The sequence below is a fragment of the Bubalus kerabau genome, chromosome 4, assembly GCF_029407905.1.
Source record: "Bubalus kerabau isolate K-KA32 ecotype Philippines breed swamp buffalo chromosome 4, PCC_UOA_SB_1v2, whole genome shotgun sequence".
In the NCBI taxonomy this organism is placed as follows: domain Eukaryota; kingdom Metazoa; phylum Chordata; class Mammalia; order Artiodactyla; family Bovidae; genus Bubalus; species Bubalus kerabau.
Genome location: NC_073627.1, coordinates 164,390,386 through 164,406,738, shown reverse-complemented (window position 1 = coordinate 164,406,738; position 16,353 = coordinate 164,390,386). Strand labels below are relative to the sequence as shown.

Genomic DNA, 16,353 nt, shown 5'->3' with positions numbered 1-16,353 from the left:
TAAATAAGTAAAAATATTTAAAATTAAATAAATAAAATAGAAAGTATCTATTATTAAGAAGAATATGATTAATTTTTTTATCAATTTATAAAATCAGGAAGTAATATTAGTGTTTATGTAAGATTTTAACCTTAGATTTTAAAGAACCTTCCTCCGGCATTATTAGATAATCATCCGGCTCCTATTCAGTGGGCAGCAGGCCCAGATTGCATAGTTATTGATTTCCAGAGGACCTTCTCAAGCTTATTCTCTGGCAGAAATGGGAACTGCTTCCTTACCCTGTCTCATGTTTACATACTAGCTTGACTTTGCCATAAGCAGAAGTAGTGGAACTGTTTATGTACCAAAATAAAATCTTTGCTTTACATGATATAGAATTTTTTAAATTAGAAAAATGTGCTTACTGCTTGCCCTTATGAAACTAGGAAAATATGCCTGTGTTTACTAATTGTGCGGTTGGGAGATGGGCCAAAGGCAGCAGGCTTATAAAAATCATTAGCATGATTTCCATTGCCCCCTGCCAATTTCTTATCTATCACATCCCACTAGTTTAAAATAAGGGGCATCCTAAATATGGAAGTGGTCCATTCAAGGTAATTAGTCTCTGTAGTCACTGTTATCACTGTCTTAAACACAAATACTAAAGGTCGGCTGGCAGCAAGGGCTAGTCAGAGAAAAGAGGAAAAGCAGTGTGTACTTGAGTATCTGGCAGTAGGTGGAAACCTAATGGAAACCATGACAGACCAAGTGCTCTGCAGTGTTAGAAAGCTGCATGGGTCCTGAGAAGCTTCTGGTCCATCACTCCCAGGAGGTTGTACCACCAGCAGGTCAGGCTGCCTTAATTGAAACAAACAGAGAATGTTGTAACAGGGTAATAGAGTCTGAATCGTTCATTCATTCGTTCCACAAATATTTATTGTCCACATGTTCCAGCACTGAGGACACCAAAGGAACATGAAAAAACAAGGTCTCTCATCTTATTGACTTTTGCCTAACGGACAGTAAGGGCCATATGTGAGGAAGTGTTTATTTAGATCCAGTAAAGCTAGTTACATAAGATATGGCCAAGGAGAAGTTCTTTGCTATAATGTATAGGCCAGTTCTAAGTCATTCTTATCTGTCAATGAGATAAGAGGCTTGACTTTCTAGTACTCTGCTTTGATACAAGTAAAAGGAAGAGTTCCACATTCTGAAATTGTTTGAACATAGTTATTTGCATTAGTTAAATATCTTTATCTACAAATAAATAGTATAAATACTTTTCCCCCCGCAATTTAGCCCAACCCCAGTTTAAAATATCATTTATTTCAAAATAATGAGAACTTTCTATTTTCTCTAATAAGAGTGGTTTGGGGAGTTCAGACTCCAGATTCCTATTTGCTGAGTCATGTGTCGCACTTTTGAGAAAAAGAATTGGACTCAGGATTTCCCTTCCCAAGGAGAAGAGTGTGAAGGTGATGAGTCGAATGCCACATTCTGGTAGCATCATGCCTTGCTTCATCCTGAAGTTTGGTAGAGATCCAGTGCTCTGGACAGGGTATAGTAGTGTCCATTCCTCAAAGCAATATTGATATGAAGTTCCCCCAAGAGGCTTCAAGGACCGTGCTTCCCATCAGTGTAATCCAGTTTTACTTCTCTCTGTTTGCATGAAATGTTTATAGGTGTTTTTGCAAGGCTACCAGTTACATTTGAGCAACCTGTGCAATGGATCAAAATTGGGAGAGGTGATTCGACTTGGTGACCAAGAAGTTTCTAGGTTTTGCAGCCTGCCAAGGGAGAAGCTGAATGCAGCAGAACAGGTGCTTCGTTCCAACCTGGATATCCTGAAGCCAGTCCTGGTGAGTAGGCTTGCTGTGTAGGGAAGCTTTGAGTACTAATGCTTTTAGAATGTGACATTTTTCCCTGGACAGCAGGACTTTGTTTTTGTAGAAACATAGGGCTGGCTGGAAGTGGAGATGTGATTGGCTCTGTGGTATTGGCTCAGATTCTGAGCCATCTCCCCAAGAGTCAGTAAGGGAAGAGTGAGTTGGGTGTGGCTCTGAGTGCAAGTCTGTTTCAGAGAAGACCTACTTTTTTATGGTTTTTAATGCTGTAAGGGTTCATTTGAAGAAGGAGTTCTCTAGATTAAAAAAAAAGTCTCAAAACCATTAATGGGAAGATGGATGTCCATTTAAAAAAGCCTATCAGAAAGGAAACACTGAGATGTCTCAGTGGGAAAACCCTGGGATTGAATGGGAGCACATGTAATAAGTAACTTAAAAAATGACAAAATTGCTTTCAGAGGTTAAAAAATACCAACAAAGTCTGATTATCAGTTGGGAATCACTCGTTCAAAGAAGCAGTCCATGAGAATACACATTCATTTCTAATCCAAGAATAGGACTAAGTCTGAGCATTCTGGTTGTCAGTGCTGTGCCTAGTTCCAGATTAAGTATCTTTCTTTAGGTTTTCTGGGAGCTCTGGTAAAATGTCTTATGAACAACATCCTTTAGCATCCATCCAGCGTTCAGGTTTCCTGCTTACCAGACAGCTCCCTGATTGTCAGTAGGCTGTTTTAAAACCAGGAGAAAAGCCCTGGAAGAAGAACATGCCTGGAAAGAGATGTTCCTTGTTATAATAGAAAGACATTGGAAACTTCTGGGACTTTGCACACCATGATTTCTCTAGAGAAAGATGGGCCCTCCTGGGGGTACTAAGAAGGTTCGGTTTCTAGACCCTGTACCTGGATCATCTTCTAGAATGTTCCTTAGAAACACATCCCAGAGTTTACACTCTTGACTGACCATCGAAGAGTCCTTGTATCCTGTTTGATTCTCTGCCTGAAGTGAAGGTAGTAGTAAAACTGAATTCTGCTGCTTCCATGGCAGGTTTTATTGTGGCCCCCATCAGTGTGAAGGGCTTAGCCGCAATACTTAAGATCTGTTTTTGTTCTCTTCCAGAAATAGTATTTTCTAATTTCAGTGTTTTAAAAAATGTACTGAGTTGTTTTTTTCCAGTGGTCTGTGATTCTGTAGTATAATTTACAGAGATGTTTGCAGCCCCAGATAACTGGCCTAAATAGTCAGATAAGCTCACCTGTGAAGACACTTGCAGCCTGTTGGCACTTTCTGCATCATGAGTCAAAGGTTGTTGTAAATACGAGCCCATTTCCTTGGGCTATTTTGGTTGTTTTGCTTTGCTTCGCTACAAGACAGAAATGTTCACCCTTTCAGCTGGGATGAAAGGTTGTTGTAAATACGAGCCCATTTCCTTGGGCTATTTTGGTTGTTTTGCTTTGCTTCGCTACAAGACAGAAATGTTCACCCTTTCAGCTGGGATGAAAGGTTGTTGTAAATACGAGCCCATTTCCTTGGGCTATTTTGGTTGTTTTGCTTTGCTTCGCTACAAGACAGAAATGTTCACCCTTTCAGCTGGGATGATTTGAACTTTGGAAAGATGGGTGTTTTTAGAAGACAAAATAAATTTATTCTGGTGCCCATTCATTGTTTCATTTCTGTTTACTCATTAAACACCTATTGTGTGCACAGCCCAGTAAAATCCCTCCAATTATGTCATTTCTGAATTACGCTCTGAGTAGAAAGACAGCAAAGCCTTCATAATCTGACAGTCAACAGCTTAGGGTTTGACTTGAAAAATCTCTCCCTAGTTGGGAAAATTAGTGTGACTGGGAGTGTGGAAATGTGCTGTCAGAACTGTCAGCTACCTCACAGCCCACCCTGTCGTGTTGTGGTGGAGCCTTGTGGACCAGTTGGTTCACGGCAGGTGTTGATTAGGGCGGCTGCCATATGCTTCCTGCACGTCTCGGGCGTAGGAGCATTTCAGGTTCTGCTCCTGCCTGTCAGCTGTTATTGTGAGATCTCTCTTCCTAAAATCAGAAAATGGGGCTCTTGAATTAGAACATGGTGAGTGGCCAGGATGTGTAAAAGATGTTTTAGGAGATACCATTGGGATGAAATGACTTCCAAACATTTTGAAATCTGACTCTTATAACAGTGCCTTAATTGGAGCACTGGGATTGATGTTTGATTTATATTAAGCAGCCTTTTGCTTCTGCCATTTGGTTGGAATTTTGGTATTGGTGATGGTTGATGGGTGTGTTGTGAGACCTCCTTGTACACAGACAGTTAAACTGTGCCAAGAAATACAATAGGAGCAGCAACCAACATTAGGGGTGGGAGAGACAGAAACTATTCTGTTAATATGTATTTCTGCACCAAAAGTGGATTTCGAGGAGAGACATGCTTTGAAACATTTCTGTTCTCTCTCTCTGTCTCTGTTTTTTGGTGTGGCTATTTCTCTGTTTTTGAGTCAAGATATTCTGATTCTTTCTCCTGGTTCTCCTTCAGTCCTTTGATGACCACTGGGACTACAGTATTTTGACAACAGTGGGGAAGTGTGGCAGGGGAGAAAGGGTATAGGCTTGGGGTCAGCTGTTTCTGGGTTCAAATACTGCCTCAGCATTTTACCACTTGTGCTACCTTAGATAAATTAAGCCTCAGGTTCCTATTCTTTCACATAGTGATAATGTAGTTTGCCCTTTGCTGTGATTATTGATCACATATATGAAGAGCCTGGCATAGGGCTAGTACACATTAGATGCTCAATAAAAAGAAGTTAATAATTTAATTTATGGGAGTAATATAAATTATGTGCTTGAAAACAGTGGCTGGTAATGTAGACACATTCTTCTATAAATCAGTGCTAGGAATCAGTCATTAATGTTCATTACTTTTTACATTTGGATACCGCCCTTATGGCAGAAAGCAAAGAAGAACTAAAGAGCCTCTTGATAAAAGTGAAAGAGAGAGTGAAAAAGTTGGCTTAAAACTCAACATTCAAAAAATGAAGATCATGGCATCTAGTCTCATCACTTCACGGCAAATAGATGGGGAAACAATGAGAGACTTTATTTTGGAGGGCTCCAAAATCACTGCAGATGGTGACTGCAGCCATGAAATTAAAAGATGCTTGCTCCTTGGAAGAAAAGCTATGACAAACCTAGACAGCATATTAAAAAGCAGAGGCATTACTTTGCTGACAAAGTCTATCTAGTCAAAGCTATGGTTTTTCCAGTAGTCAAGTATGGATGGATGTGAGAGTTGGACTACAAAGAAAGCTGATCACTGAAGAATTGATGCTTTTGAAATGTGATGTTGGAGAAGACTCTTGAGAGTCCCTTGGACTGCAAGGAGATCCAACCAGTCCATCCTAAGGGAAATAAGTCTTGAATATTCATTGGAAGGACTGACGTTGAAGCTGAAACTCCAATACTTTGGCCACCTGATTGATACAAAGAACTGACTCAGTGGAAAAGACCTGATGCTAGGCAAGATTGAAGGTAGGAGGAGAAGGGGATGGCAGGATGAGATGGTTGGATGGCATCACCGACTTGGTGGACATGAGTTTGAGCAAGCTCTGGGAGTTGGTGATGGACAGGGAAGCCTGGAGTTCTGCAGTCCACGGGGTCGCAAAGAGTCGGACATGACTGGATGACTGAACTGAATTGAAAGTACATTTTATCGTATGATATAACTGATAGACATATTCTAGAGATTAGCATGTGGACAGCTTCAGGGAGAGTGTTCATTCTGCCATAACTGCCTTTGGATTGGAACATACATTGGAACAATATTTCATTAAGTCTTTGAAGTGTTTGTTCAGTGTCCTTGGCTTTTTTTATTAGTCCTGTTCCAGCCCTGTGTACTTTCTTGCTTGTATTCTGAGAGTGACTCTAAAGCACAGTAAACACTACTCATTAAAGTTTGTCATGCATAACTGAATAGATCGGTAGAAACAGAGCATCTCTAAGCAAGGTATGAGATATTAAACAACAAAACGAACACATATTTACTGTCTGTCTGCTTTGTACCAGTTACTGGTTGAAGGCATTGACGTTTCAGCCATGAACAAGGCAGACAAGGTCCACATGGTACTTTCATTCCCGTGGACACTGAGAACCGACTTTAAGGCTGAGAATGGGAATTTGAGGAATTCTTCACAGGTTCTGGGTTCTGTAAAGTGAGGGCTGCCCTTCCCAGCAGCTCCCTGACAACAGTCTTGTTCAACATGGAACATCGTGATCCCCAGTGAAAGTCTGTGTGGTTAAGTAGACCTGGGCTCTAGTCCTGTCTCAGTGATGTGAAGATGGTGTCTGGTCCTTGTGGCAAGGGAAACGGTGTCTGATTTGAGTTAGCAAGGACAGGCATACAGACTGACCTTTATTTCAGGAACAACTTAGACATCGCACAACCGTGTGACTAGATTGTCTTGACTTCTGGTGGTACCTTCACCCCAAAACAGAAAAGTTCTGTCTCCATGGAACAAAGTGTTCTGTTTCTGTATCTTCTGATGTGTGTAGTCTGCTTTTGCAAAGGTGGAACTCTGTTCATGGGACAAAGGAGGTAAGGTGAGTGGTGCCCTGAAGTGCCCAGAGGACTAGTGAGCTCACAGCTGGACTGTGCAGGGATAGAAGGAGCAGGCATAAGAGGAGTGAACAGTTATTCTTATCTTGAAGGGTTTTGTTTAGCGTCTTCTAGACCCTTTGATAAGGACTCAGCTTGGCGCATAGGTTTTGGGGATTAGGTATTTCTCAGTTTGTCACATGCAGTGACAATGTTTTGCAGGAGAAAACACTTGGTTTTCCCTCTCCTCCTGCCTGGAACACAGATTCTTGTGGGAAGTATCAGGTTTTGTTTGGTTTTGTATAATTTTACTGCCTACCTGTTTACAACATGTGCTTTTGCCTGACAAGCAATTGCAATTGCTATCATTTGGTAAATTGTAGAATGACATGTCTCAGGGATTTACTGTTTTAGACTCTGTTCACCTAATTCCTGGGAGAACAAGGGAAGCACAGAACTGGGGATAAATTACTGAACTAAGCAGTGTGTTAATATAATGACTCAACTCCAAATAGACAGATGTTTTTGCCTCAAATATACTATTTTTTCCTTGAAATAGTATAATTAGTTTACTTGAAATAGTATAATTTCTTTCTTGCCATGTCTAAGATAAAGGCTTGACTTTTGATCCTGAATTATGTGGTAGTAGATATATTTAACTAGTTTAGAAATAGCAAAAATGAAATATTTTAATGTGTTAATCACATATAATTTAAAATTTATTATTTAAATTGTTGAATTGCTTTTAAAAGATTAGTGCTGTCCTTAGACATGAGTTATAATTCCCTACTTCAATAAAAATTATTAAAATGTTCCTCAAAGGACAATTTTTATTGTCATGTAAATGACTGTAAAGAGACAGTAATTGCTTTGGGTGATAATAGTCTTTGTACCTGGTATGTGGCTTACTTATTTTCAATTTGAAGTAAAACATATACATCCTAGCCCTGAGTTGGCTTTTCTGAATATGGGCAAAATGAAGCAGAGATTGTAGTCTACTTTATGAGAGTATTTCAGGGAAGTTTGAAATGTACAATGAACACATTAAAACATGCATTTGCAGGGAGGAAACAAAATTGTGTCTTATATTGAGAATACTATTCAAATATATGTACAAGCACATCTCATTGTAGTAGTGGAGTCCCTGTAAAATTTTGAGTGTGGATAAGATTTTTTTAAACTTAAAAGGATTTCCAATTACATTTTAATTTCACAGATGCTCTGTCTTGTATTTCTATCTGGCTACCACTTCTAATGCATTAATAGTCATCTCTCCCACTTGTTCCTTTGTACAGCTATCATCTATAAACAAACACTTCATTTTTTCAGGAAATCCCCACACACTGGGTCAGGGAGACAGTGGTAAACAAGGTACAGATCTGTGTTCCCTGCTGTTGGGGAGAGGAGGGACAAAGAAAGGAAGAGATGCTGTTCAAAATGATAGCCTCTGCTGGGTGCTGTGCATCAGGAGACCTCTGATGGGGTGTCCTAACCTAGTCTATGACGATTAGGAAAGAAACATCCTCTAAGCTGGAACCTAAAGAGTAGAGGTTAGCCAGGTAAAGACAGAAGAATCTTCCAGGCAGAGGACATGATGTATGCATGGGGCCCAGAGGAAAGAGGCAAGAGAAGGTGGCATTTAGAGGAACTGTGCATGATTAAGTAGTGAGTAGTTCAGAGTGGATCAGATGTAACTACGGGGAGTTTGATGGGGAGAGGAATGGTAAGACATGACACTATAGAGGTGCTGAGGGAAATGTTCATTTAGCCTTTGTAGGCTATTGGGCCTCATCCTTGGAGCAAGGGGAGCCACCTTAAGGCTGCAGATGTGAGTGACTTGATGAGGTGAATTAGAAACGGTATATTTGTGAATTTGAATGATCTTTGAAGCAAGACTCACACTAGTCCATTTCTCACCCTCCTAATGTGGTCTTTCCTTTGCTTTTTACTTTTCTTCTGCATTTCTTGGGTGCCTAGTTATTATGTGCCAGGGACTGTGCTGGACAGTGAGTTGAAATAAAACACCAACTCAGAAATTAAAATCAAATTGACTTTGATAAGTTATTGCCTTTTAAAAAAAAATTCAGTCTTTTACAATGTAAACTGAATTTTTGGTGGGGCACATGCTGCAGCATACACAGAAATAGAAATATAATGTTGAACACATGAAAGTCATATAATGTTATAAACTGTTGTTACCTCAATTTTAGAAAAGAAAAAGAGAATTCATGTGGAAGGAAAAACTTAGGGAGGATAAAAAGAATATAAAGAAGTCATCTATTAGACCCAGAAAGGATGGCATAATGACTTTTGTCATTATGGAGCCAGTGCTCCAGAATGTCATGGTTTTGGGAAATGTTGCAATGTTGTGATTAACACATATTACAGAAATGGGTTGGGGCTTTGGGTAATATAATACTGTTGTCTGTTCTTCTTATAATGCTATTATAGTATTTAGTTATGATCTAAAAATATTGAATAATACATGAATTCCTGTTAGTGTAACACAGAATGTACAGTCTTCACTAAAGATTTAATTTTTCCCCTTTTCCCTGTTTTCCTTCATACAAGAAAATCTTGCCTCCTGTGCGGGAGATCTCAATGGGGACCTCTATGAATTTATAGCCAAAGGAATGCTTTTGGTTATGAAAAATAGTAGTAGAAATTCCAAACTATGAATGGCTTACTGGAGCTCTTTGGAAGTACTATTGGCAAGCTCTGTCTGCCTTTGTCAAGTAAATATGAGCAAGAGACCACAGTTAATAGTTGGTGCAGGCACTTGGTTCTCAGATTTCATTGTGTGGCCTCGTTTCAAGGCATATTGCCTGGGGTTAATTTTGTTCAAGGAAGTTAGACATCTTTCGAATCTGACATGTATTCAACCTAACCTATATTCCTATCCTTCATTCCTGCCAATCTCCTTCCCTCTTCCTTTTTTCTTATTTTTCCTTGAATTAAAAAGAAAATTATGAAATAGTTCCTTTCAAGAAATAAGACACTACAGATATAGTTGCTGTCATCTGTATATTCCCCTCTTTCCTCAAAGATAGCTGGTATCTTGGAGTTGCATATTTTTATCCAACTGTTATATATTCACATTCAGTTAATAACAATATACTGTATTGGTTTGCATCTGTTCACATTATATATGTGTGCATGCTGATCTGCAGCTTGTCTTTTTCACCCAATGTTATGTTTTTGAGATTTATGTATGTTGTTAAATGTGGCATCTGGTTAATTTTAACTGATGCTTGGTATTACATTTTCAATTCTAAAATTAAAAAAAAAATCCATTCTTCTAGTCTTTGGCTTGTTTTTTCACTTTGTTGATGGTGTCTTTGGTGCGTAGTTTTTACTTTCAGAAGTTTAATTCCCATTTTTGATTTGGACTTCTGTATTTTAAGAAGACCTTCCTTACCCCAAGTTCATAAATACATTTTTTCCCATATATCTTTTAACTTTCATTTTTAGTTTTAGCTGTTCAATCTACCAAGAATTTAATTTCACATAGTGGTGTGAGATGGAAAAATTACTCTCTTAGATGAGTAACTACTTGTCTCAGCAACGCTGGTTGAATAGCCTGCTGCTGCTGCTAAGTCGCTTCGGTCGTGTCCGACTCTGTGCGACCCCATAGACGGCAGCCCACCAGGCTCCCGCATCCCTGGGATTCTCCAGGCAAGAACACTGGAGTGGGTTGCCATTTCCTTCTCCAATGCATGAAAGTGAAAAGTGAAAGTGCAGGTGCTCAGTCATGTCCGACTCTTCGTGACATGGACTGCAGCCTACCAGGCTCCTCCGTCCATGGGATTTTCCAGGCAAGAGTACTGGAGTGGGGTGCCATTGCCTTCTCCGGTTGAATAGCCTATCTTTCCTTATTAATTTGTAATATTAAATCTGATTTACATCAGTCTCCTTTCTGTATTTTATAGCATCCAAGCCCCCAAAAGTGAAAGGAAATAGTTTTTACCTCCTATGTCTCCCAATTAAGACCTCTCAGTTTGTAAGTTTTCCTTACCAAGGTCTCTGTGTAGGTTCAGCTTTTAGTGTGGTAGCCTTTAGATATAATGTGAACTTTAAGAGAGAAAGGCAAAGCAAACAAAAAGCCCCCCACCTGGTTTTGCTCATGATTGCTTCATGGAAGGAATGAACATTAACACAGCCTGTGAGCTGTGTCACAGAGACCTACTGGAGTGTGTCATTTATAGGAAAGGCTGGGCCCATCAGAGGGCTGGGAGTGTGGGAAGGCTGGTCTCTGGTGAGTGAGCTGTTGTAGGAGAGCTCACTAATCGTGCTGGACAAAATTATCCATAGAACTTTTAGACAGATTTTATCAGAAAGGAACATTTGGGGTTATGCTAGGATATTATGATGATCATGATACTTAGTCTTCTGCATCTGCTGTTTCCCAGAGCTAATGATGAACTCCATCTATTCATACTTTCAGCCGTCTTCTGTGTCATCTGCCATAGGATTTCACAGCAATCTCTGAGATAAGAGACAAGTATTAAAATAGTTCAGTTTTCTCTGGATATCCAAGGATCTGGTATTGAGAAAAATGATGCTTATAGAATTGCCAAAAAAGGATGGGCTTTTCCCTGAGATTTTTCTTTTTTTTTCCTATTGGACAAACAAGAGTGATGAAACTGACCCTTTTTTTTCTTTGGAAGCCTGAAAACTTCAAAACCAATTCTGGCCTCAGAGTCTGTGCATCATTTTTCTTTTTCTTCTCTAGCTTAGACTTTCTGTCCTAACCTATCTTACCTTGGGCTTAAATTAATTATTTTCTTATATTGGCTATGCAGCTAAGTGGCATATAATGGCAGTATGTCAATGAGTAAATATAGTGATTTGACTCAAACTAAACATAAAGCAGATATTTGAAAATTATTTTAAATTAATTTTAATATATATGAAAACAATACATTTTAATATATTAAAATGAGTTTTAATATATTTAGAAGTAAGTAAATTTACAGTGTTAGAGACAGTGCTGACGAGTAGAATAAAAGAATTCCTTCTTCCCACGCTTTTGGCAGTTTTAAATGTTATCCTTTCTTCCTTTCTTGTGAACCATCACAAACTTGTTTCTCAAGGCCATTCCCATGTTGTCTTTCTAGCAAAACCATAGACAGAGTTGGGAATTTATGGTCAGCTTTACACTGGACACATACACATCAGACATTTTTATCTATTATGTAATCAACTAGTTTGAAATACAAATTCCTACACCATTTAAAAGCATTCATCAAAAAATTAGTAATTCTTATCTGAGATGAATAACCTACAAACATACAGTTAGAATAATTTTAGTGTCTTATTTTGGTTAAGAGTGGGTTTCTTGTGTTTCAAATTGAAGATTGTGAATAGTTTTAATCAACTTATTTATTTTTAAATAGAGATTATTTATTTCTCGTTGCAGACAAAACTAAACTCTACATCTCTCTTCCCAACCGAGGAGCTGGGTGAAGCCACAAAAGCTTTGTTGGATAGTCTTGGGAATCTGGCCCAAGAGGTAAGTCTTATCTTTTCAGTCTGAGGGGGCAGATCATCCATTATGACTTTTTTACACCCTGAATTTGATTCAGAGAGTCCACTTGATATGAATTTCATAAAAAATGTAAAATCAACTTTAGAAGCATCTATGACCTTAAAATTACTTGGTTTGATCTCCTTACTTTAAAGATGAAGAAACCAAGACTCATGGATGTCTCAGGGTTAATTAGCTAGTAGCTAAAGGCCCGATGTCTAGCCTAGGACTTTCTCCAATTGTTACTCTTGGTCCCGAGTTAATGACTCATTAGTAGAGGAGATGATTCCTCCTCGTCCTCCACATACTGTGTTTGTCTTACAGCAACTTCTCCTTATTTCTTCTTTGGTAATAAAGCTGGACAGTCTTTTTACCAGAATGTTTGTTTACTAACTGAAGGGGAGAAGCTGGTACCCCTAATTTGGATCTTTGCCTTGTGAACGTCTGGCCCCTGAGTTCAACTTTGGGAATAGAGTCTCCTGATAAATGTTGAATTTGCCTTTCAGGTCCACATGTTTACAAGTGTATTAGAATTACCTAACTTCCTACTTAACAGAATCACCTTTGTCATAAGATCAGAGGGCCTGACTTACAAAATTAGCAGTTAAGCACTTCTCTGCCTCCCAGTCAGCATGTGCTTGCCTTTCTGACACCCAGCCTTGTTTCAGAGTAGACTGGAAAAGAGGAACCAATGGTCTGGAGCCCATGGTGTAGAGAGCTGAGCCAGGGAGTGATGGTCAGAAACCACACAGGCCTTATGTATAAAACATTGGGAATAATTTGTGGCAAAATTTTCTCAGATTTGGTCCAGACTTATTATGAACTGCTTCTTTAACTCATTTTTTGGTGTTTTTATGGTTTTTCTCAAATATCAAAGCTCACTTTATGTCTTCTAAGAATAAATACTTAGAATACTTTGGCTACCTAATGTAAAGAGCTGGCTCATTGGAAAAGACCCTGATGCTGGGAAAGATTGAGGGTAGCAGGAGAAGGGGGCAGCAGAGGATGAGATGGTTGGATGGCATCACTGACTCAATGGACATGAGTTTGAACAAACTCAGGGAGATAGTGATGGACAGAAAAGCCTGGCCTGCTGGAGTTCATGGGGTTGCAAAGAGTTGGACATGACTTAGCGACGGAACAACAACAGCAAGAATAAAGTATTGCATGTTCACAAAGGAGAAAGCAGAATGTTTGGGAAGTACAGAAAACACCAAGGTTCAGCTCTGTCAACATGTTACCTAGCGTGTCAGTTTCGATCCTTTTTTTTGCCAATCCTGCTGCTGTGTGTCTGACTGAAGAGGACTGGCTTTCAGGTTCCTTTCAGGAGGAGAAGCCCTCTTCCAGGATGCCATCTGTTACTCTGGTTATGAATGCTGGTAACCTCTCTGTAGGTGGAGAAGTTGGGTCTCCTGGGGTTCTTCCAGGAGGCAGAATGAGAAACAGAAACTGCCCTGCAAGTCCATTGCCATCTCTCTTGAGTCCCGTTAGCTGACAGTGACTTGCCCTGTGCTCTCTGCCAGCCCTAGAAAAGGCAGAGCAGGGATCTAACATTTGAAGCTGCCTCTAAACTCACAGTCTGGTTATAGCTGTTTCCTCTTACATCACTGGCCTGCCTTTTGTCTAGGGTTAAAAAATAATTGAAAGCATGTGATGTTCTGTTGCTCACATGGTAGAAACTCTCCAGCTGAACAATATACATTTCTCTTGGCAGCTGCTTCCTTGTGTCCTGCTTATTCCCTGGCCCTGGGCAGCAAGGGCCACCCACTCCTCTCAGTGGAACACAAAGTCAAGTCACTTTTGCCACCAGTGACTCATTATCTAAGGGTTTCTCTGGGACAAATGAGAGAAGATAAATACATAAGTGCACTTGTTGATCTGCTCAGTGTTTGGAAAGAAAGTTGGTTGTTTTGACTAAACCACAACCCTTGAAAGGAACGGGGGGTAAGCTGCCATGTTTCCTGTAGCTTCCCCCGGTTTCCCGGTGTGATCCACACGACAAATGTGATGAGGCCTCCTATGCCTATTGCACAGGTGACCCCGAGGCTCAGAAAAGCTAGGCTGTTTGCCCACAGTCACCTAGTAGGTTAATTGGCAAGACTGGGATTTGAACCCAGGATGGTTGGCCTCTAAAGCCCACATTCCTGCAGCTTTAGCACTTTTTTGTCTGAACTCCCTCGTGGTAAGTGGAATAGAGTTGGAAGAAGACTATTCAGAGAAAGAAACTGGACTAACAGGGCTGGCAGTTGTGAGGGAAGGGGGACTTTCAGAGCCAGAGGGATGAAAGTGGGCATGAGCTTCACTTCTGGAAGGTGAGCCTGGGGAGGCAGGGCAGGGAGCAGTGTTTGGTTATCTGTCCACACCCACTAGGACCCTGGCACAGCTGGGTGCTAGGGACTCAGCAGTGAGCACACTAACTTCTCTGTTGCTGTGGGACTGCAGTGGGGCAGGAGATAGAAATAAGCCCTTCCGTGTATAATGGGACAGCAGGGATGCCTGCAGTGAAGGAAAACGAAGCTGGGTAAGAGGGGTGGCGGGGTTGAGGTGGTATTTTTAAAGGGGAGGGTGATTCATGAAGTCCTGTCTAGTCAGGTGCCATCTGAACATGGAGGAAATGATACTGCAAGCAGAAGGAACCGTAGATCCAAATATACTGACGTAGGGCATGATCAAGAGATGTAAAGACCAGGGAGGAGGCCGGTGTGGCCAGAACAAAGAGAGCAAGTGAGAGGGGAGTCCGAGATTAGGTTAGAGCAGGAGGTGAGTGCTGTGCAGCCCTGGAAAGGCTGGATTTACACTGAGTAAGATGGGAGGCCATGGAGGGTCTGGATCAGGGGTGTCTGGTGTGACTGAGAGGATGAGAGTTGTTTACTATTCCAATGTTAGGCTGAGAAGAGACTGTGATGGGGCAAGGGCAGGAGAAAGCCATGGCAGTGAATTGAGAAAGCCTCAGTAGTTCATTCACTCCGTAGACGATGATCAGATGCCACCGTCTGTGGGTTGGAGGCTGAGCGGCTGCCTTCCCTGTGGTGGGAGGTGCTTCATGGGGAGGTATGGGGCAGGAGCTGAAGTTAGAACAAGTAGGAGTCTGCCCCTAAGGCAGGTTCTGGGAAGAGCCAAGAATTTGGAAGAACTCAGTTGCTTACAGTGCTTCTATCAAAGATGTGCTGACTTTATGTTGGAAGAGATTTGTCCTTTCGATCGGGGGATGGCAGGATGGTGGTGGCCAGAAAGACAAGTGAGTGGCTTTTGTGCTGTCCTTCAAAAATCTCTAGGGCTGTTGCACCCACCAGCAAAAGGAAAGGTGGCCTGACTGCCTATCCCCCTCCCTGTCTGTATACCTCAGAAGATAAAGTCAGGAAAAGCTGGCCACCTAATTGTGTTTTCTCGGTGTCAAAGCCTACCTCTCTAGAGGGAAGAATCTTTGTGACCTCTGACCACCCCCGGAGCACCTGGTTCCGCTTTGCAGGCTGAAGGCAAAGGCAGGGTCTGTGGCACCCAGGACCTTCTCACTCACAGGGATCAGCGGGCTCTGTGAGACAGAAAACTGGGTCGTGGAGTCAGCCTAGACTGCCTCCAGAGCAAGAGTGGCGTCCCGCAACCCCTCCCCTCTGCTTGCCACACCTCAGCCTGGACACACAGTGACAGGGCAAGGAATGGAAGGGTATATTAATGATTTATTGTGAAATGTGTGGAAATACAAAGTGCTCTGTGAATAGTTAATCATAAGAGCCACTGGGCCAAGAAGTCCACAGGGTGCTGGAGTACATTTGTGTGTGAGACAAAGAGCTGGTCACACGTAAGTCCCAAACTCAGCCCCCGGCTGCCTGGGGCCTCTGCCTCTTCCAGGCAGCGGCTGTTCTGTGCAGGGCCCTCTTGGAGAGTGGATATTGTGTGATGTTCTTGCCACGCTCTGTTTTAGCTTCATCGTCTTGATGAGAGGTGGGTCCCTCAGAAAAGTGACTTTCCGAAGGTTGTGAGGCAGTGAGGACGTGGCTGAGATTCAAAGTCGAGCTCCCATCATGTGTTCCTTCCCAGTGCCTGGCACTTAGCTGAGACGAGGGTGGGGATTTCACACACATTGCCTTTTCTGCCAAGGGGCAGAGGGTACCTCAGTTTCCACACTGGAGTTTGAGGTGTTTTAGAAATGAGGCCATGACCGAGGATGTGAGCGGTTCCTGATGTACACATGTGAACACATAATTCTTCAGGGAAAGCATCCTTTTCTATAAACCTGATGATAATCTGAATGAGATAAAGCCCATCACCAGGGGCTCCACCAACTTCTAGGCTGTACTTCAGTCTTTAATGTGTATGGGAATCACCTGGGCACCTGGTGACAAAGTGGATTTGAACTCTAGATAGACCAGAATCTGCATCTCAAACAGTCTCTCAGATGACAGCAGTACCTCTACCACAGAGGCT

The 16,353-nt window shown here is 41.4% G+C and overlaps 1 protein-coding gene across 1 annotated transcript in view; it reads left to right on the top strand.

The window, feature by feature from the left end:
• Positions 1-16,353, top strand: part of ABCA1 (ATP binding cassette subfamily A member 1) — a 157,032-nt gene that overhangs the window by 57,754 nt on the left and 82,925 nt on the right. Inside the window, exons 7-8 of the mRNA XM_055579203.1 lie at positions 1,662-1,838; positions 11,821-11,913. Of these exons, the coding sequence (XP_055435178.1) occupies positions 1,662-1,838; positions 11,821-11,913 (270 nt within the window). The remainder of the gene's footprint in view (positions 1-1,661; positions 1,839-11,820; positions 11,914-16,353) is intronic.